This window comes from Heliangelus exortis, chromosome 12 (assembly GCF_036169615.1).
Source record: "Heliangelus exortis chromosome 12, bHelExo1.hap1, whole genome shotgun sequence".
In the NCBI taxonomy this organism is placed as follows: Eukaryota; Metazoa; Chordata; class Aves; order Apodiformes; family Trochilidae; genus Heliangelus; species Heliangelus exortis.
In genome coordinates, this window is record NC_092433.1 from 14,739,730 (window position 1) to 14,762,457 (window position 22,728).

General features: G+C 46.5%; 1 protein-coding gene across 5 annotated transcripts in view; it reads right to left on the reverse strand.

Moving 5' to 3' along the window:
* Nucleotides 1–22,728, reverse strand: part of ADAMTS9 (ADAM metallopeptidase with thrombospondin type 1 motif 9) — an 83,241-nt gene that overhangs the window by 39,090 nt on the left and 21,423 nt on the right. For all 5 annotated transcript variants that reach the window (XR_011728265.1, XM_071756215.1, XM_071756213.1 and 2 more), the window contains exons 12-25: nt 18,728–18,873; nt 12,281–12,462; nt 12,025–12,161; nt 11,339–11,456; nt 10,979–11,074; nt 8,071–8,237; nt 7,828–7,957; nt 7,192–7,318; nt 5,488–5,698; nt 4,243–4,407; nt 2,947–3,111; nt 1,935–2,054; nt 422–517; nt 107–274 (exon numbers count right to left, since the gene is read on the reverse strand). Coding sequence is in view for 4 of the 5 variants with exons in the window: in XM_071756215.1 (XP_071612316.1) it covers nt 107–274; nt 422–517; nt 1,935–2,054; nt 2,947–3,111; nt 4,243–4,407; nt 5,488–5,698; nt 7,192–7,318; nt 7,828–7,957; nt 8,071–8,237; nt 10,979–11,074; nt 11,339–11,456; nt 12,025–12,161; nt 12,281–12,462; nt 18,728–18,873 (2,028 nt within the window). In the remaining variant the exon portion in view is untranslated. The remainder of the gene's footprint in view (nt 1–106; nt 275–421; nt 518–1,934; nt 2,055–2,946; nt 3,112–4,242; nt 4,408–5,487; nt 5,699–7,191; nt 7,319–7,827; nt 7,958–8,070; nt 8,238–10,978; nt 11,075–11,338; nt 11,457–12,024; nt 12,162–12,280; nt 12,463–18,727; nt 18,874–22,728) is intronic.

Below are 22,728 nucleotides of genomic sequence, written 5' to 3' on the forward strand. Positions count from 1 at the left end.
CCTTTATCTCCCCACTTAGAAAAGGGTCAGTGTGACAGATTAATGAAACACATTCCCAGCAATGTGGTCTATGGGGCTGTCCTGCAAGAGACAGCGTGATGCTTACAGAGCTCCACTCCAGGGCCTTCCACTGCCCACACGGTGTCACAGTGCACATTTCTGTGGCTGATGGCTTTGGGAGGTGGAAACAAGCTGACTCGTCGGCCACTGAGCCCTGGTCATCCCGACAGCTGACGTATCTCATCCGGGTACCCTTCCCACATGTTGCAGAGCACTAAGGAAGAGCAACAAGCACCCCGCTAGAAAGTTTCCTGATATATATTACAAGAGCTTTGGAAGGAAAAGGTGATCAAATGCACTTCAAAACATCACATTGTCTACTGTGAAATAATCCTGAGAGTATTAGAACACACACACTCACCGGTGTCCAGGATCCAAATCTCCACTGTGTCCTGTGAATGCCTGCCTTGGCTTCAGGACTATTTGGATGGGGAGGACACGCTGCTATTTCACAGTCCTGAGGGAAAAGAGGGAAATTAAGAATTTGCAGATGTTTCAGTTAAACCCCCTCCTCTTCGATGTAATTATCAACCACACACAACGTCTTGAAAATCTGTGACCTCCATGCTTGTGTGTTGGCAGGTTTTCTCCTTGTGTCCTCTTGGTGAATCAGCAAAACTTTGTATCAATACCCCCTGAGGGCTTCACAGGCAGAACCTTGGTGGACTTTTGACTTCTTCAGAACCCTACAACAGGGATCCCCATAACCATGTGCCATCTCCATGCATTAAAACCAGATGTTTTTGAGGCAAAAGATGAAAGTTCATCGACAGAGTTCTGGTACGAATACACATCTGCAAAGCAGCAACTTTATCTCCCTTCAAAGCTGCTTTCCTTCAACACAAGACCTGCATCCCACTTAATAAAGGTTACATTGCTGAGCTGATTGCAGCCCTTTGATGCCCTGCAGCCCACCTACATCCACATGCTGATCTTCACCACACACTAAGCACGCAAAGTTGAGGGGACAGCATTTCATTCTGCTCAGCCTTGGTATGATGCCTAAAAGGAGGGCTCTGGTCCTGTCAGGATCTCCTGGGAGGTCTGGCAACAGAAATGATGAATAGCCATGACTTTACTCCATGAGTCTACAAGCAGTCATTGCCAAAAAGGAAATTAACACTGATGGTCACTGCTAGGGAGGGAGCAGCTCTTGACAAACGGCATAAATGGTTTAAATGGTTTCCGCATTGCTGTGATTCCACTTACACTGGAGATGTGCGTGCCAAGCAATGGCTGATGACAAGTGGGCTTGTTGCCCCTTGACTATTGTGCGCTTGGTCTCCATACAAGGGAAAAAACCAGTCCTTTCCTAAGTGCTGTGGCCTCAGTTAAACCCTGTGAAGTCATGCGGGACCGAAGCTGGGCAGGGCATCAAGCGCTACGACTCTCCTAGCTGACAGATGGATGGTAATGTGCTGTTTTATTCAGCTCCTCCAGATACCCTGGACACATCCTCTGCTTGAAATGGGAATTCACACGTTTGCTTCCACCTACCAGCGACCACAGCATGGAAAGCCACTTTAGCAGATTTGCACAGGGTGTGCACAACACTCCTCAATTTATTCAGCCAGGGTGGATGCATCCAGAATTGTGGCTGGTACAGCTACACAGCACCAGTCCTGCAGCCAGGCATCCCAGACCCTGTGTAAGCCACAGGACATGTGTCCTCCTACTCTCTGGTTGTGTTCCCATATTCATCTACTGCTGCTTCTTCAGCTCATGAGCTCTTAGAGAACCAAGGCAGTGCTCAGCATGGGCTGGAGTTCAGAACAAGCCTTTGCTGCAGCAACACATCCCCTGAAGCTGCAGCCTGGATGTCTCCATACGCATGGAGATGCATCACAAGATGGAGCTAGGATAGCAGGATTTACCTGGGTATCTGTTGGCCTGGTTGCAGCATTACACTCATTATCATCCACCACTGACACGTAGGTGCCCACGACACACTTCACTGCTCTCATCTGGTAGCCTTGGCCACAGGTACTTGTGCACTGGGAGAAAATAGGAGAGACAGGAGAAAAAAAGTGCTGGGTCTGAGTAGCTGTTTTGGTTAGAAAGTATTAATCAGCCCAGCCTGAGCTTAGGCACTCAGCATGAGTAGCAAAAATAAACCCCAGCTTCCCTTCTCGTTTCTCTCCACTTCATGCATTTCAGCTTTAAATTAAGTCAAAGTTTTAATTCACAATGCACACCAGAGCTTCACACACTTGACTTGCTTCTTTGGGAATGAAGGTGTGAGCATATAAATGATTTATTTTGCTGCACACAGTAAATCATAGGCTGGTAGAAGCTGCACTGTATCTTCCATTAAAACTGGCTGTTCAGCCCCACAGTAGTACAAGCAGCTAATGAACAATTTTGCTGATGGGAAATCAGTCTGACTGGGATAACTGGTCTGAATTTGCCATTTTTTTTCTTTAAGTCAGGAGCTAACAGCTTTGTGGACAAGGAGATGCCAGAACACTCCAGGAGAAATAAGCAACTTGTCTTTTAACAGAAAAAACCACTCACCAACCCAGAAACTCAAAAGCATTAAAAGCAACAACAGCTATTCAATGGGAACAGCTTTTCTGTGACAAATTAGGCCATGCATTTACATGCCTAAATATGGATTTAGGAGCATGACCTTGGAAACCTTTTTTTTTTTTTTTTTTTAAATCATGGCCAATTTAGTATGAGACAGATTAAATTTAGCTCAAAGGGCAGGTGCTGTTATTGCTGGCCATGTGCTGAGCCCAGGTGAACAGAGGGCGAGGGCTGCTCTGGTGTGCAGATCAATCAGCACAGTTCTGCTGCTGGATTCGGAGGGAAGGGCAGCACCCAACTTGGGTCACCAGCACCCAGGTCCCACCAGCCTGGAGCTCCAGAGCTATTCTGCAGTACCTGGCCCCACGGCCCCACTTGCCACGAGGCACATTCCTGCTGCTGGCACGTCTGGACCGACTCGGGTTTCGTTTCAGGGTCGCAGAACCTGTCGTTCAATCGATCTTCTCCAAACTGGCACCAGGTCTGGCGGTGCTTGTGCCCCTTCCCACAGGTGACCAGGCACTGCCAGGAGGAAAGCAGAGGCTCAGGAGGTGCTGGGGATGTGCTGTCAGCTCAGCCCCTGCCCCTTGTGATGATAAAGAAACCTGGAGACCCACTGCAAACTGCAAACCACCACCTAAAAACCAGTGCTGAGAGGTGGCTGCTCAGCTAATGGCCACGTGCTGGAAAAGATGTGAGGGTCTTGCAATGAGATGGGATTGCTGGCAGGAGCTGGTCCAGAGCAGAGGATGGGGAGCACAGCTGGGTTAGGACCCTCCAGCACAGCCAAAGTGAAACCAGGAAGGCTCTGGACTTCCTGCAGCTGTGAGATGTAAAGCAAAGCCTCAGAGCACTGCTCAATGGGCTTTAGATGGGCATGGTGGGGTAACCAGAGGCTTGCAAAAACCTTACTTGGCTCTGAGAGTGTGCAGTGAGGGTCTTGGTTCCTGTGGGCTAACAGAGTATCTTCCAGCGCCCCAGCATGGTTTGGGCTGCCAGCAGCTTGACCCAGAAGACAGACATTTTGCAGAGAACAATCTCTGTTCCCACTTAATTCCTTTCATTATTTCCCCAAAGGATGTGATCCATAGAAACAAGAACTATTTGGCCATAAAGGTGATGAGCAGCCTTTGAAGACTGGTCTCCACCATCCCTGGTTCTGCTGCAGGCAAAACCCACGTCAAGACATGGTTTTGTGGAATTGTGAAGGAAGCAGTGGAAGAGGTACAGTAATAAGCAGCAGTGAGAGGGCTCATCAAGCCATTAAATCCTGCCCTCCAGTGACAGCCAGAGCTGCCAGGGCTCATGAGAACAGTATCAAGGGAAAATGAGGACAGAAGAAGGTATTTTATTTCCCAAAGTTGCAGAAGAACTGTGGGAAAATTACTGCAGGACTGGAGAGGAACCAACTCCCTTTGGCTTTGCAGGGAGGGAGATGGCCACTTGACCAGTAACAAAGCCAGTGGCCTTGCTCCTGTCTCAAGCCTCCTTGTACACAGGCTTGAGACCATCTGCAGGAGGCATGGTGCCACCATACCCAGGGCACCAACACATCAGGGACAAAGCGATGAGGAAACCAGCTACCAGCTCCCTCTTTGAAGGCACCAGCCGCTTGGGACAGAGGATGAGCCCATCCTGATGACCAGAACCTACCTCAGACCAGTCACCAGTTTTCCACTGGGGGCAGAGGAAGTCACTGCATCTCTGCACTGTCAGCTTCTCCTGCTGGCTGCACTTGCTGTCATCCAGGACATCATTGTAGGTGTTCACACACATGGCTCGGCGCCGCCGCGTGCCCCCGCCGCAGCTCTTGGAGCACTGGGAAGAAGAAACACTGAGTAAATACTTTCTGCCACTCTCTAACATGCTGAGAGCCCATTTATTTCCTTCTCCCCCTCCCCTTGTAGTCAGGACTGTCAAGAGACTGCAGAAAAACCTGTGGAAGAACAATTTGTACTCTAAGTAACAGGCTGTTACTTTATATATTCCTTTTAAAATCCAATCTTGCTAAGCTTAATAAAATCTCGCAGCAATGAGTTTCACAAATGGTTATAACCCCATTATTACTTTTATGAGTGTTGCCTTTCGGTTCTCTCAAATGGCTGCTGCTTGTTCTCATTTTATTTTTTGGGGGGGAGAGATTAATTCTCCCTAACCAGCCTGCCCTTCTTAAATCTGCCCTCCCTGGAAAGCCCCAGGCTCGTTACTCTGGTGCTAGGTCTGCATTCAGGAATATTCTTGGCCATGGAAATGCATCCTGCTAAAAAGTGTAAAGGAAACAAATTTCAGAAGTCCTTCACTGATGGTAACGTGTCCTCCTGGCTCCTGCCAGCTAGCAGGAAGACAGCTAGCAAGGTTTAATGTAATGAAGACAGATCTTCTCACTCTCTATAACCACCTGAAAGGAGGTTGTAGCAAAGTGGGAACTGGTCTCTTCTCCCTAGTAACAAATAGCAGGAAAATAGGAAATGTCCTCAAGTTGCACCATGGGTGTTTTTAGATTGGATATTAAGAAAAATTTCTTTCCAAATGGGCTGACAGGCACTGGAACAGCCTGCCCAGAGCAGTGGTGGAATCACCAAGCCTGGTGGGATTTAAAAGATGCATAGATGTGGTACTGAGATGGTTTAGTGGGGGACTGGGCAGTGCTGGGTTAATGGTTGGACTTGATGATCTTAAAAGTCTTTTCCAACCAAAACAACTCTGATTCTGTGATTCTACGCTTAAAAAGCATAAAGTAATTGCACTGGAAAAGAAGGTTTACCAGGCTGATTACCAGGCTACAGTGTCCTTCAGAGAAAGGAATAGAAACAGAATCACTGTGCACAACTTCTCTACCCTGTGGGCAACCTAAACAGCTTGACAGCCCCACGTGAGGAGGGGACAAGCATCCCTTACCTCAGTCCAGGCCGAGTACCTCCACCCTCCTACATTACAGTCCCCAGTGCACTTTTCCCTCGTGCTGGGTTTGGGTTGGCTGTTGCAGAACCGGTCGTCCACCTTCTCTATCTTCCCCTCCACTCTGCTGTACTTGGAGCAGAAGATCTCCAGGGTTCGGTACCCCAGCCCGCACTGGGCCGTGCACTCGCTCCTCCTCGCGATGTGCCACCTGAGCCAAGGAAAGCAAATGTCAGCCCTGATGCAGCAAACACCCAGGATTTCAAGCCAAGGCCTTGGAGAGGAGCAGGAAAAGCAGAAGGAGCTGCAGGGCTCCGGGACTCTGCAGGTGATATGCTCGTGGGTGTTGGATGTAAAGAAGGAATTTAAACTCTTGAACTGGAAGTTCTGGCTCTTCACAATACTTCCCAATGCTTTGTGGCTTCAAAAAAACTGCAGAAATCAACCCTGGTTTTGCTCCTTGCAGGGATAAAACTGTCACCGTGCCTCTCTTATGGGCAGAAAAGCCTCAATATTCAAACCAGGTTGCCTGCAAAACAGTTCCAGCTCTCCAAAACACCCATGAATGACTTGCTTCAAGACACACAAGCCCCAGAGGTGTCAGCAGGGATTAGGGCTGTTGACTCTTAGATGATGGGTGGACTCCTGCTCTGGTGCCTCCTTGAGCAGCAAGGGATAGCAATGGTGGCTTTCAAGGAGATAGCCCTGCTTTATGACAACCCTGACCCCAGCTCTGGCAAGAGGCCTGATCCAGGGAGATGTCAGACACTCTGGAGTCAGCAGGAGCTGGGGTGGGGCTCCAGGGTTGTCCCCAGCAGGTCCTGGAGCCCCCCCAGGCTTTTACAAGCTCCTGTGCTGAGAGCACAGAGCCCTTCTCCTAAGCCCAGAGAGCAAACTGCAGCTCAGCTAGGAGAAGAATGAGATCAAGGGGATTTGGAGTCAATAGCTCCTGAATGGCAGGAGCCTTCACATCCCTGCCTGCTTTTCAAACTCCTGCCTTTGCCCTTCTCAAGTTTCCAACCTGTTGCAATGGCAACAGCTGTTACCTCGACAACCCAACCTCCAGCCCCCGGTTTAACACACCAGAGAAGCCCCTGGGGAAACAAGGCCATCTGAAGTGCTTCACCAGCAGGCATTTAATGCCACTACCTTTAAGCTCCAGAAAAGAAAACAGATTGGTTTTTAAAGGAAAATGGGTTGTAATGATTTAGACCATGCTCCGCCATTCCAGGAGTTGTCTGGGGACAGCCCCGAGCCTGCTCTCCACTTAAGTCTATTCTCTTTAAGCAAATGAGGATAAATCCAAGACTTAGTTACACTCCTGCTTTGAGCATGTTTCTCCCTCTTTGCAGGCTGTTTGTAGGATAGTGCTGAGCATTTCTGATCCAGGCAGATGCGAACTTCAGGCAGTGTATGGCACGGGGAGATTTTTCAGCATTAGATGAATTTTTTTAATAGTTAGCACTAATTTAGTCTAACAAGAGAAATGTGAACATGTAGAAAAGCGCCTCTCAAAACACAGCTGGTGGAAGTCAATCCCTCTCAGTTGACAAAGAGGCAACTGCTAATCCTTTTCTGGTTTGTTTTTTTTTTTAAGTCTACCGTAGGCTGCTGAGAAAAGGAATTACAGAGAGAGGTGAAAGGAAAGAAGGACAAACAGTAAATATATGATGCAATGTATACACACGGCTGAGCAGAGTGCACCTTAATTCACATTCTGTGCCACAGGGCTCGGTGATGGGGTCAGGCTGGGGCATCCGATCACACCGCTGGTCCGACACCGTGAGCTGATCTGACTCCCTTGTACACACAGGTTTCCTTCTGCGTTCTCCTATGCAGAATAAACCCCAATGCATGTTGTTTAAGTCATGCAGGAAAGCAACCAAATCAGTTATTTTGCTCACTGCCTTTAGACTAGCAATTAAGAGACATCATTTTTTTAAATGTCGGGGTGCAAGGACAGGCTCTGCAACTTCATCAGGGTCAGCATGGGCAGGGGGGAACAGCTGGGAGTCAGACCCAAAACTTGACACCAATACCTTCTGCAGTCTTAGGAAAAACCACATAACCTTTCCTGTGACTGAGCTTCCTCACCTGCAGAGCAGACTGCCAGGCTTAACCTGGATGGGGGATAAAGGTGTTTTGCTCTGAAGCCACGAGGCAGCAGAGCAAGTGCTACACCTCCTGCAGTAACACCTACTGGGACAGCCAGGGGAACAACCATGTCCAAAATGTAAGAATCTCTAAGAAAGCAAATGGAGAGGGATTTAACAGCACTGCCCTGATCCCAGATAAGTCCAGGATAAAACTGACTTCTTTAAAGCCCTCCCAAGCACCCACCTTGGCAGAGCTTACTGCAGGGCTGCCAGGGGCCATACGCATTCCAGTAGAACTGCTGAGGTTTATCCTCAATGGGGATATTAAAAGTGTAACGAACATCAGGATTGTACAAATTGCCCACTGATAAAACCTGATGGGGAAAAAAAAAAGATGAAGCAGAGTAAATCAACAGACGTCTCCGCCCACTATTTTCAGTCCAATCATGCTGGGCAGACTTTTCCACATGCACAACATATACTTCACCTGAAGGGTTATTTCTTGCTCAATCCGATCTGTAGAATTAATCCTTTCAATAGTATTATCCGATCCACTGTATTCGATCACAGCATTCCCAACTTTGATTTCCCTTTTAAACATACTGACGACAAAGTCTCCATTTAATATAAAGTCTCCTTGACTGTTAGATAAGGCTGCATAGGTGCAAAAAACAAGAACTAAAGACGCAGAATTAACTCATATGTACATAATAATGTGGGTCATGTGGGCTCAGAGCTGCCTTTCATTGGGCACTCTCAGACAGAAAGGATGTAAGGAGAGCAGCAGAGCTCTTACAGACATTGTGCCTTCTTCTTTTTCCACCACAGAGCCTCATTAAAATGAGGGCTTAACGCCTGAGGATGTGCTAAATAATTAAGCTACAACTGAGGTGCCCAAAATTGCCAGGCCAGCTGCTGTACATAGCACACACTGTCTCTATCCCCTCAGATACCACAGAAATCCTCCTCCCCAAATCTTTCTGTTAGCTGCATGGATGGGGTGGCTTCCCTGTTGGTGCCAGGTTTGTTCTTAGTGTAAATGCATGTACTCTAATTGCCCAAGCATCATTTTCTAGTAGATAATTACAGGGAGTTTGGTCAGTATCTCCCCAGGTCTCTCTCTCCCTCCTCCCCCCCTGTACTTTTTATTATTCCAAATCTTAAGGTATGTGAAAGCACTGGAGGCTTAAAGCCTAAATGCTTTATAAAAGGAACAGTTTCCTGAAAACAGCAGTCTGCTGCACAACTTCACACTAATGCGATTATGTAGCTAATTTCCTAAGTTAGTTTCCCCACCATTTCACCCATCATAGCTACATTACTACAAAGCCTCTGTACTGAAAAATCTAAACTTAACACCAAAACACCAAAGGGAAGGTTTTTACACCGAACAAGGAGAGATAATGAAGCAAAATACTGGTTGGTAGCAAACAGACATAAATGGAGGAAAAAAATCACAAAGCAGACGCTATCCTTAATCAAATTCCACACTTTGGAGGCTTAATGTCATTAGGCAGTAGTAAAACTCATTAAAAGATTCCTTCCCATTTACTGTATCTCCTACAACAGTAGGTACATGTCTTGGACTTGATGACAACATCAAATTCCTCCTAAATTGTTAAGCAACTACAAGGTTCACAGTACTGAGGGCCCAAGATTTCACACTCAGTGAGCTGCAAAATAAGCGGACACATGCACACTTCTCATTTGCTTCTAGTCAGGCCTAATGTGAAGAGATGCTTTCCCAGCAATATTAAAGCAACATTAAAGAAGATTTGACTTCATTGCTTCCCAAGAAGATTAAAGGCCCTCCAAGAAGAGCTGAGGAGTTCTTTGGGGCTCCTTCTGGGGCGAGCCAGTTGGAATAGGCACAACACAGGGAGGGACTGTTTTACTGGAAAAGATGTATAATGAAATGCATGTCCCTCCCCCAGGGTGGAAAACCTCAGTCAGGTTTTGTTGGTCCTGAGGTGCAATTCCAATTGTCCCAGCCCATTTTGTTGCTGTGACATGCAGAAAGGATGCGAGGGGGCTGGATGCGGGCGGGTGCGTGCAGGGACAGGCAGCCTCGTGTGACCCCCGGCTGGGAATGAGGACAAGGAAGACTCATTCAGCTTTTAGCCTGAATGAAGGGTCCAGCCACATGGATGGCATTTCAGAGTGACTGCCAAAGCTGTCAGCACCCTTTCCCTTTGGTGCTCAGTAGATGCCCCTACTTGCTTCTCAAGTGAGTTCCTTTACCTTTAGTTCCTTTACCCTTTAGTTCAATGGGCTTAGGAACCACCAAGCCTTGTCCTGCTTTTAGCTTTCCCAGTTGCAGCAAGCTCTTGAGTGAGCCCTATGTTTTGCAAAAAAACACTCAACAGCTCAGGGATTCTGTGAGATGAAACAAAATTCTGCTCAGGGACGTAAATACGGGGCCACTGGCAGCAACTGGCAGTATGTGTGCAAGAAGAGGGAACAGAGCCCCAGAACAGCCACCCAGCTTGGATAGCACAGGGCCACAGCCTGACTCCTTGCTCCATCAGCAGCCTGAAAAGACTCTGAGGGACACAAAGAAGGCTTCATGGCCAAACTTGGACTGGCAGGTGTAACATCAATCACAATGTGTGGTTGTGTTATCTCCACTATTGAACCCAAACAGAACTCGCTGTGGGGTGGAAGACTGATCAGCATGGTTAAGAATGAAGACACATGGCCATGCTAAAAGCACCTGTGCATGCAGCAGACTGGGCTAACACAGCACCACAAGGCTCTGAAGATGTAGCCACAGAGTAGAGAAAACAGTGACTACGAATGTCCAACAGCCAAAGGCCAAGGGATTGTTGGGTTTAAACCAAATAAACAACTTTGGTGCAGGGTATTTCATTACGGTTACAGATGACTATCAGGCAGGGACAAGACAGGCTCAGCCTAAGTGAAAACAGAATGATTATTCTCAGAAGAACAGAAAATAAATCCTCTTTGGATTTGTTTGTACACACGTCTTTCAGAGTATGGCATATTTACTCTCCAGCCAAGGCATGGTGACAGCAGAGATGTGTTGAGCTGTGATGAGGAAACTACAGCAGAACTGAGAAACCTGTTTGGTTCCCAGCTTTGTGCCTCAGCTCTCAACTGCAGTCTGGATTTGATAGTCTTTCCCTGGCCCCAGAGACACTCTAAGATGCTACTATAATCTGTGAGCTTCCCAAACTTTGCAACACGGATGGCAAGAAAAAAAAAAGGCAAGATTAGGATGAATGGTTCATATACATACGAGCTAAATTCTAGGTAGCAAAACATCTCCCTTAAATGAATTATTCCTCCTTCTCAGCAGAGAGCTGCCTGTAGATATATCATCACAACCAGACACTAAAGCAGAACTCTGAAGGAAAGCAAGGACTGCAGCTCACCCAGGTAGTTGTCATCCTCTGGTTTCCCTGAGTAACTGTGCTGACGCACATCAATATTTGTTGCACCAGCTGGGATGCGGACTACAACGTTATAGCCTAGAAAAGATTTAGCAGAAAGTCAAGGCTGTTACACAGACATTTAATTTGCTTTTTACAGGGGGAAGGGAAATGAGGAAAATTACCTCACATTACACAAGCCAATACTTTTCATTTAGGGATAGCATAAATAGTTATAAAATGGAATATGCTATAGCTAGAAGGATTTTGTGTTTTACATCAGTGTTTTTGTAGATTAAGTGTGGTAATGGCTTTTATAGACTCGCATTTTTCACAATAAAGTTTTTAGCAACAGATTCTTACCATAATGCACCGTGTTAAATGTGCCTGCAACAGTTTTGCATGAAGAATTATCCCCACCACAAACACCACATTTATCTCTTCTTGCTTTTGAATTCAGCACATGATCGCATCCAGCTTGCTTTAAGAGAGAAATTGAAAAAAACAGATTGAGCAAATACAGACTAGAACAGCATTTACAAACCTCCCAATTAAGACACACAAAAGCTTTGTATGCAAAAGGCTGCAGTGAGACAAATTGTTTTGCTTCCCCACATTTTTCCACTGATTTAAAGTGTGGCCATCCCACATTATTTTCAAACAAAAGGCTTTTTTATAAAGCAAAAAATCAGAAGTGCCATTTGCACTAGGCAATGCCTTCACTATAAAAATCTTCTTGCATTGTTGCTGTTCCCATAGAGAAGAGTGTGAAAAGTAACTGTGAATGGAAACGTAAAGGGCTTTGGGGTCTGAGTGGGAAGGACTGGAGCTGAGCACACAAAGCAGCACCATTTGGATTCAGGCTTGGATCATCACATCCCTCAGTAGCTTAGGGCAGGTGTACAGACATCCTCCACGCACAGCTCTTCTGCAAAGCCACAGGTTGCCACCAGCTCCAGCTGGGAACACCAACAACTGGATGGAGCAAGGTGCAGAGGTGCCACACAAAACTGCCAACACCCTGGCTAAAAAGAAGGGGAAATAATTACCCGGCAAAGCCCCTGCACACAGATGTCGTTGGTGTCAGGGCCGCAGGGCGTCCCGTCGATGACGCGGTCCCGCAGCTGATAATAAGCTGTGTTCCCTGCCACCCTGCAGAACAGCTTGCACCGATCCTTCATCAGGACTGGGGGTGGGAGGGAAAAACACCAGAGGCACGTTATCAAAACGCCATCACCCCCAGGAGGTGATGCAGGAGGCGGGATTGGCAGCTCCTCCACCCCCCGCCCCCTCCTCGCCACTTACTGCCGCTGTATTTGGGAACCCAGCGCACGTTGGTGGGCAGCCCGTTGATGTTGAAGTGCTTCCCATCAAAGTCAGCACACTGCTCATCCCGGAAATCCTTCTTCAGCTTCGAGCACGGTTCCGTGTTGCAGGATTTAAACTTCATGCGACGACCCACGCAGTACTTGCCCCCGTTTTTAGGCCTGCGGAAAGAAGGGGCTGTGGCAGTGCTGCGACCCATCCGGCACAGTCGGGATCTGCAACACCGCTGTGTGGGCTCTGCCTTTCCCTGTGTCTGTCAATCCATACCCCAGGCTGATTCCAGCAGGAAAGATTATGCAGGTGTCTAATAAAAACCACCATATGCACAATGCTGAAATGGGATGAAAAAGGGAATATTCGCTCTCTGATGAAAGTAGAAGTAGGGAGAAATGCAGAGAAAAAGCAACATCTTCTTCCCTAACTGGGGATTTAGTTTCACGCTGAGGGTTCCCATATGGGACCATCAATTCTATGGATTTTGTGGCCGGGAGTTTGCATCTGATCTGCTGGGTTGCAAACAACCAAAAATGATTGCAGAATGGAGAAAGAGCTCCCCTGTGGAGGCTGCAAGGCCAGGCAGCAATTAGTTCTTCAAGTTTTCTAGCCCAAAATGGAGGAAATGGTAATTCTAGACACTTTAAAACAACTGTATCTCCATGTATTCCAAACAGTACCAAAGATGGCCAATAAATACTTTACCTCTATTTTATAATAAGATGCCTCAGGTATAAACTGGGGACAGTGGTATCATTCAGGTCACATAAAAGCCAGCAGATAATGAGCCGAGGAGAAATTCTCATTCTGAATTTCTTAACTCACAGATTCAGGGCTGTAGTCATGAAACTATTTTTGTCCTTGCATGCAGACAGAGCCTTTGCCAGATAACAGCTCACTCTGGGGACAGAAAAAGCCTCTCCCATCCAGCTGCTGACAGCAGCTGAGTAGGAGCTGCACATGGAGAGCATCAGAGGAGCCCAGCAAAAGGCACCTTCCTGGTGAAGGCTCCTTTTCAGCAATGCTGTGAGGAAAGTACCCTTAGAATACAGGCTATTTGATTTACTCTGCTTATTTACCTGCTTTTCACAGGTGTTACAGAAGGAAAAATATTGTAATCCAGACAAAATGATGGCAGGCTCAACTTGGGGAGAGATGTAATTATCAAAAGGGGAAAAATTATACCAGGTAGGACCTGCAGTGAAGGGAGATGAAGATGACATGCAACCCAACCACCAGCATGGTGGGAAGCCTCCATCAGATGAGGTTAAGCCCCAGCCTCTCCCTTTAAAAGCCCATTTCAGAGGAGCCAATGGAGCAGCTGGAGCTGCCACATTGTACTGGGGCACATGTACAGAAGCAGAAAGTGGCCCTTGAAGCTCATGATGGTGTCTGTGCCCAGCTACAGCCTCTGCTGCAAAGTAACCATTAATCCTGCATCTTCTAGACAACCTCTGACTGGAACAAGCACCTGCACTAGCAAGAAGGACAGATCAGTAAAGTTAGGTGCTAAATCCTGGCACTCACACCTCCTGCCTTTCGAATTTTTCTTTAGGATCAGCTCTGCCTTGAGACCAGATGCCCATCAATGCCCCAGGGATGCTGGCTGAGTGCATCTTCCCATTGAACCTCCTCAGGAAGAAAACTGGTTTGCTGGAGACCTTCCAAAACACAAACCAATGAGTGATAAAGAGGAACTGCCTCTTCCTTTAGCATGGAGATGTCCACTGCAAGCCCTCCACACTGCAAGCAGCTGATATTTCCAGATGCAGAGACAGAAATCCTCTGCACATGTATGAGGCTCTTTACACACAGCGAGTCAAGCAGCTCCTACAGCTGAACACAGCTTTTAGCATCTCTTGAAGTACAGATGCATCAACCACCTATGAAGCCCAGGAGTGGCTGCTCTGCCACAAATCACAATTCTTCACTCTCATGCTTGAAAACTATTTGTGACTCAAGCAGCAGAGTTCCTGTAAAATTAATGGGGAAATGGAGGCACAGTGAAGATTCCACTTGCTAAAAGATAACCTGAAAAAGGGCAGGGAGACTTCCCACCACTCCATCAGCATCACACTAGGGATGCTCAGGAGTCTGGCAGAAGGAGTTGCCTCCTCCAGAAGCTGTGGGTGAGATGCAGAGTATGAGCAGCTACACACACGTGGGATTTTTCCAGCATCCTCCTCTCCTGCCTGAGCCATGCACTGCTGTGGTGATGATCCCTCAAGCCTATCCTAAATGCCAAAGGGTCTGATCTGCCCTTAGGCAGAGCCTTGAGCAGTAGCTGGTAACAGGAGCTCTCCCTGCTCTAAGGGCAGCTCTCACATGCCACTTAGAAACTAAACATGTGTCACTGACAAAGGTCTCTGGTGCTTGCAGCTAAGCAAGTGACAGCACTAAAAACACCAAGAAGTGCACAGCCCCCTGTGCAGGTTTCAGTTTACAGACTGATTTCACACCAATTCCTACTGGAGCAAAGCCAGTCTAAACCCAGTTTCCACTGATTTAGTCTATTCTCCACCTTGGTGTGACAAGAAATTTCATTTAACTGAGCATGCTTGGGACCAATCCAGAGTTGACTTTTCACCCCTTGCAAGCCAAGTGGTGATTTCTGGGGTCTTTCCACTTCTGGAGGCCATCCTGCAAACTATTTCCATGTATCTTATCTACCTCTGGCTGCAAAGGGACCCCTTGACAGCACATGGGGACACTCCAGCAGCAGCACACTCCAGACCTTGGTGAGCCCAAATTATTCAGGGGGAGTTAACACTTTGAAATTGAACACCATTTTCACTTTGAAATTATTTATACCACAGCAGGACTGTTGCAGTTTGATAAAGGCTCTAAGTTATGCAAAGCTCTGATAGGCCATTTCTTTTTAAAAAAATAGCAATTACAACATTTTTATGGTAACTGCATTGCTTCCAATATAAATCAATTTAATTAAAGTGAGACTTTTAAATATTAAGTTAGTTAAAAAGAACATGCGAGAACCTTTTATTTTTTTTAATGGATGTGTCTAACAAAACCCAAAGATCCTAAGCTACTGTATAGTTTCTTTTTCTCTAGATATGACCCATGAGACTGAGATAACACTGAACACATGGACACACTGCAAACTGAGGGATGCTAAAATTTGCCATCATGTTGCAAACTGTCAGCTTCATAATTGTGGCAGTAAATCTCCCCACAGCCAGTGTTTAGGGCTGAAGCTCACTCTCACTTCCAACATTTCAAAATGGCCCCAAACCACACTGACAGTTTTAGGGTGCTTTTAAACCAGCCTTGCTTTCTACAGAGTCTGAGTAAACAGAAAGAGCTGACTCTGAAAAATAAGTCAGCCGCATATCAGATGAATTTTTCCATGTCCCAAAGGAATATGGGATACTTCACACTCCATAATATTTTTATGGATAACCACCAATGATATGCTACAGAGGCAGAAGGGAATGCAGTGCATGCATAGAAACCTCCTTGGTCTTTCTTGACTTTCCTTGTCTCTGAATCATCCATATGATCAGCAAATGGTCAGTGTGGACCTGCTTTCCATCTGACCCAATTCCCCTCACAAAGCTCCTGCTCTCACCCTGGCTTCCCTGTGTTCCTCCCAGCACATCAGATGCTCTCAGGACACAGGGAAGAGGCCTGGGGAACAGTGGGGTCTCATCCCCACTCCCACCCTGGCAGCTCTTAAATACACAACACTTAATGCATCAGCTGACATTACCAACCTGGAAGGTTTTCCCTTGAGGAAAGCCCAGCTCCCAGCACCACCAGCTCCAGACACATCTCAGAGACATGGGATTTTTAGGGGTTTGGGATGTGCTGAGTGCTCAGGGGCAATGGAGGGACCCTGGGGACCAGGCTGGAGGGTTTGTGTGTTCACCTGCATGCCCACCAGTGCCTGTGCTGGCTCAGTGACTGCACAGCTGTGATGCTCTAGTGTGCACAGAGCAGCCTGAGATCTCCTCTGCAGCATCCTGGCAAGTCCTGGGACTGGGAATTGATACACGTGGTGCCAGTGGCCAGCAGAGCCATCTATGGCTGTGTTTACATGCCAAGCTCAGACAGCTTTCAGCACAGGTGGATACTTTTGTGACGGACTAAAACAGAGACGTGATCAGACTCACGTCCAGAGATAAAACTCCCCCATCCAGAAAACCATTCCTGAGAACAGGGCTCCTGGCATTGACATCTCCTGAAATTTGCCTGTTCCCCATCATTCCGCCTTGTCTGTACCAGCCAGCCTGGAATTCCCAAGCAGGCAATCTTGGTGGGAAGGGTCTGGTCTGGTTAGCTAAAACATTCCTTCAGTGGCTGTCAAAACACAGACTGCTGCCATTTCAGAGGCTCACAGCTTCCTGTAGCCCTGCAAGATTCTTGTCCACGTAGGTGTCAGAACAGATTACCAGCAGGGGTAGGAGCTGCAGCCTTGTTTTCTGTACTGTGGCAGGGAGGGGTTTGTTTGCAGTGTCAGCTTTAACATAATATTTAACTGGCATGCAAGATACCATCCCTGCTCTTCATGCACATAAAAAAAAATTAAAATAAGATAAACCATCTTTGAATCTAAAAGACTTAAAAACGATTTTTCGTGTTACTCAAAGTATCTGGGATGGTTTTGCTGCCTTCTATAAGAGAGGAGAAAGATACTTGACCTGTTCTGTATATTTTCAAAGCACTTTGATTAGTGGGAAAGGCAGGAGGGTACCCAGCCATGTCTCATCCACTTGCATCATCTCAGCAGCCCATGATAACAAGGACACAGATGGTGGGAGCCCCTGCTATGATGTCAAAGGAGGGGGACAAAGCAACAGAGCCAGTGAAAAACTCTGTGGACAATGCCAGGACAGATGACTCCCTGCAGAGATGTCGTGAGGGCTTGGAGAAGGGGCCAGTTGCTGGCTACAGGGCCCTCGAATGGGCACCTGGAAAATAACTACTGCTATTTTATATATAAACAGAGGGGATTTCACAGGCAGCTCAGTGCCTGATGTATTGAGGTGCTTTTGCAAATCCCAGCCACAGTAATGTGCCTCATGAAACACCAAGATGCAAAACACAAGCTATGAGAGTAAATGGAATTTTAAATCTCTTGGCTACCCTTTAGGATAAATGAGATTTTCTATTAAAAAAAAAAAAAAAAAAAAAAAAAAAAAAGAAACTGTCCAGACAGATGCCTCTCCTGTTCCAGAAGATGGGAATACTTCTCCCTGCCAGCATCCAAAGGCTCAGCAGCATAGCTATTCTTGCATGTGGCAAGATATTATATTTTTGTGTCTCCATGGCTACTGGAAGACCATAGAGAGTGTGCTGACTCAGCACAATGAGATGAGAACTCCTTTGCACTTGTGTGTTTCTCAGCATCATTTTAATTACACGCTGGTGTCTGATTTCCTTAGCCTCAACCTTTCTCTTCTCTTTCAACACTTCCCCAGCTGTGCTGAGCCAGCCTCTCCTGTCATTTCACCCCCGGTGCTGCAGGTACAAGCTCTCCCTTCTCCTATTATCAGTGATGAACCTGTCACTGCCACATCTCTAATGGCAATTTCTTTGGCACTAAACCATCAGCACCATAGATGAGAAAGTGGAATGAGCCTTGCTCAATGTTTTTCAGAGCCCTTGGTCCCACCAGCTCCACTGAGCCCTCTCTTTTCCATGTCTCAGTCCCAAATGAGAGCCTGAAAAGCATCCTGCCCACTCTCCCAGGCTGAAAGGAGGCAGTTAACCAGAAACCAGCACAGTTCACAATTCATGTAAACAAGCTGTTTTCATACCAGTTGCTTAACCTATTACTAATATTTCACTGGCCACACATTCATCTCCTTGAAGCCCACGGCAAAATTCCTTGCCATTACAGTGGGTGCAGGATTTTGCATTCCAGGCTGACAGCAAACATTTTTGAGGGCCACTTTTTAATGGGGCACAGATTTCTGCTGAGGTTTGGCTGGTCTGTGCCAGATGACATGTAACTGTAAAAAGGATCTGCTGCAAAACCAGCCAAAGCAGGACTAAAACTGTAGGAAACTTGAATAAAGGATCTGGTCTGTAGGAACAGCTGGAGTAAAATGGTGAAAAATGGATAAAAACATGGCTCTTTCCCTTCTGATCCACAGCTTTGGAGGAAGAAAAATACCTTTGGCAGTGAGAGCCCAGCTGTGCCTCCTCTAGAAAACAGGAGGGAATAAACCCATGCAGGCATTAGCTTTTTCCTTCTTTCTCCATTGAACTGATCACTTTCTAGGGCACTTCACCCACAAACAAACCAAACCTGCCACCAGCTCCTCCTGGATTTGCGTGAGCCTCATCCATACCAGACAAAGCCACCAGTCCCTGGGACAAAGCCACCAGTCCCCACAGGGGGATTCCTTTTGGGCAATCCACCCTCTTTTCCCTATGCCACCCATCAGTGCTTCCTCTCTGGGCACTTACTCAGGCCTGTTGCATTCTCGGATCGCCGTCTTTATGCCGCCGCCGCAGGTTCTCGAGCAGGTCCCAAAAGGGCTCCACGTCCCCCAGGCTCCATCTGTCACCGGTGCCTCTCGCTCCTTGGGCACACACATCCCAAACCGGCAGTGCTGAGAGTGAGGGAGAGAGATGGGAAGGGTGGGAGAGATGGGAAGGGTGGGTTTGCATCACTTTGACACGACCACGTCTGGGTGTGGAGACTCACGCTTGCTTATTTCTCAGCCACTCACTAAACGCAGCAAAGATTTCTGCAAACAGATAAAATTTAACTTTTTCATTTTTTCACCCCCCACCCTCCATATTTTTTTCTCTCTGCACCCTTAAATGAAGAAGAGGAGGCAAGCTGCAGAGTCCAGGGCAGTGATTTATGGGAAGAAGACTGAGGACAAGAGCAACCCTGTGTTCCCGAACAGCACAGCAACGCTCGAGGTGCTGGCTTTTCAAAAAAATCTGCTTATCTGATTTCCTGGAGAGCAGCAGGAACCACACAGTGTCAGGGGAGGAGACAGACAGTAGGGAAAACACCAGGGAGAACTCAAACCTCCCCACAGCTGTACAAAGCCCCAGAACAGAAGAGGGAAAGGAAACTTGCAAAACCAAAGGGCAAATAAAATAGAAAAATTAATTCCTTGATCCAAAATATTTTTTTTTTTTTCACTCAGACATAACATGGGACTTGCCAAAGCCTGGACTACATGCTTGTTTTCCAGCTATAGCTCTTGTTTTCTTTTGTTTGGAAAACTGGTTTAAATTATCTTGGCAAGCTCCCATCCTCCATTTTTATGGTATAAATTGTGTCCCTCTGGGGTATGCGTGCTAGGTTGGCTACAGAGACTTCAGGAGACGTGAGATCTAGGGGAGAGTCACCTTCTGACCCCACCACTGTGGAGGGAAAAGTGTCCCCAAGACCTGTGAGAGCAGGGTAGGCTTCCCTCTCACCAAACAGTGCTTGCTAAAGCAGATTTAAACTCAAGAGACATGCCTAAACCCTTGCAATTATAGGAAGCTCAAACATTGTTGATTGCTCACAAATTAGAAGAGGTTACAGTGAAGAAAACACATGGTGCATCATTAAAATATTCCCCCGCAATATTTCTCTGCACCAGGTGCTGTTTAGGCAGGGAAACACCTGACAGTCTTTATGGTAACAGGGTTCAATTTACTGATGTGTTGTGTTTTTCCAGCCCTTTCACTAACAGGGGAACAAGGCTGTAGCAAGAAACACCAGGAGCTCATTCCCTGTTTTAGACACCCTTATGAACCATCTTAGAGCTATTCGGGCTCTTCTCCCAGGCAGCTCTCAGTAAGACAAGAGGGCTTGGGCTTAAGCTCTGCCAGGGGATGTTTGGCTTGGATATTAGGAAAAAATTCTTTACAGAGAGGGTGATCAGACATTGGAATGGGCTGCCCAGGGAGGGGGTGGATTCTCCATCCCTGGAGGTTTTCAAAAAGAGACTGAATGTGGCACTCAGTGCCATGGTCTGGTAACTGCAGTGGCAGTGAATTAAGGATTGGACTTGATGGTCTCAGAGGTCCTTTCCAACACAGATGATTCTGTGAAACTGGCTGAAAAATACCTGCCACATTAAAGGGCAGTCATAAAATAAGCTGGAATGCCTATTTCTATGCTGCCAGACAACACCTTATGCTGTGCAAATCCTCCTGCCATTTAGAGGGCTGGAAAAACTGCCAGATGGGGACCCCTATAGAGACAGAGTCCAGTCCTATAGAGACAAAGAGGGCTGACAGCCATCATCAACAAGCAGGATGAGATGACACCAAAGCAATGGAGTGTTATCCTGGGAGAGAACTTCTTGCAGCCACATTGATGCTCACAGCTAAATGTATAACCACAGCCATGCTCAGCACCACTGACCCAGAGAAGATGACTGAATAGGTAACCAGTGAATGCACACACCTAACAGGCCGTGACATGAACTATATGTCTCCCATCCCACGGTTGAGAATTAACCAGGAAATCACCTACATCCCTTGATTTTATTAAAAACTGGGGGTTTGGAGTTAGTGGTAAATCAAAGGGGGAAAAAAAAAAAAAGAGCAGCTGTTTTAAATAAACAGCAAGACTATCGTATGGAAACTCAATGGTGTTTCTTGGAACTACAACTGTGAATGGTCTGGCTGTGCAACCTTCATGCCTTTTATATTTAAAAAAATAATTTTTTTATGTTGAGTTACAACAGAAAAGCCAAAACGCCTGCCAGGCTTCTCTTCCTATGAGCTTACAGATCAGAGAGTGAAGAGAATAAAAGAGTTTTTGTCTGGAGCAAGCTCAAAATAACTTAGACATACAGTTGAGCAGGAGAGCAATGGCAGGGACGAGAACCACTACAACAGCCTTTTCCTTTCCTTTGTCTTGCCCCTGGAGTCCCAGCTAATTCACCAAATCCAGCTCCCATCCTTGGGCTGACTTAGGCTGAATAGATTAGCAGGGGGCAGACAAGTGCTGTGAAGCTTCATGCATGCATAACATATATGCTACCTGCTGCCATACAACAGGAGACAGAAATGATTACTATTCATCTACTCTTCTTTTACCATTCTTTAAACAACCCTGAAAACCACAAGAGAGAGAGGCCCAAGTTTATGACCCTCTTTAGCTTCTTTCAGTGATTTATTTCCACTCGACAATGCACTGGTGCTGTGAAACACTGTAAACCACCAGGACTGGTGCTCACCCAGCAAAGGACAAACCCTGAGCTGGGTTTATTTTAGTGACATCAAATTCAGTGTCCTCACATGCAAAACATGCATAAGATAATGCTCCTTGGTTGTTTTAGTCACCCTGATAAAGGATAAATTTAGAGCCTGCTTACATCTTCATCCTGGTTGTTTTAGCTAGATTTTTTGTAGCTATTCAAACTCCCTCATTTCCAAAGATATCTCCATAAAAAATGGCATGGTATTTTCTCCATCTGCCAACCTATATATCACAGGCTTGAAACGTGCAGACTTGGGGCAAGGCATTAGTCAGCAAGCAGCTGTCTGATGAGGCTCCTGGCCACAACAGAGTACCAAAATAGTGATTTATTCCAATGGAAAACACTCCAGACTCACACCTCAGCACTTGACAAGCCCAAATAAACACTGAGGAAAAAGCTTATGGTGATCTAAACCTTAAGCTTGAATCAGACCAACATGCAGACACAAGAATTACTCCTCAAAGCCTTTTTGTGAGAACACATTCTAAAGCCTGAACACAAGCAGACTGCACTGGCTCTTCTTAAGAGCCCATCTGCTCTCTGCTGAGAAATTCAGGTCACACTTGCTTAATTTGTCTAAACTTGTCAAATTGTCTAAATTTGTAGCCTGCAATATTTTTGCTGACATGGTCTTTATTAAGAGCCATGCAGCTGGGCACAGGCTCTGGGCTGACACAGGGTAGGTAACTCCAGGGAGGTGCTGGGCCGCTCAAGTGCAGTTGTTTGCACATCACTCTGGTCATATCCAAGGGTCTGGTGGAACAAAACTGCAGTCCAAATTTTTTGAAATTTCAAGAGCATCATTATTTCTGTGCTTCCAGTGGTCAGCAACCCCTGAGCTGATTGATGGAGAAGCTGAAGACACAAAGTCTCAAGTTACAGGGACTCCACACATGCCTAAGCTTTCCCTCCAGTCTCAAAATAAGGAGGAGCTTACATGTAAACGTTAACTATTGGTGCACCACTGGGTCCAAGGAGTAGCAGAGAAATAGGATTTCCAACCAACACCCTCAACAATAAAAACAAATGTGTTGAATGCCCTTTTCCCTAAGAAAGGGAGGCAAATTGATACATTATGCCCATTGTCTTGGAGGAAATCAGCCAAGTGTCATTGAACAATTAACTTTTCAGATACATGTAACAGAAGATTAATTACCATGGAAATGCACTTCCTGCATGGAAAATCATATCTAAATTAGCAAGCAGATATTTTTATTAGAGTATATTTGACAGACTATGAATGAA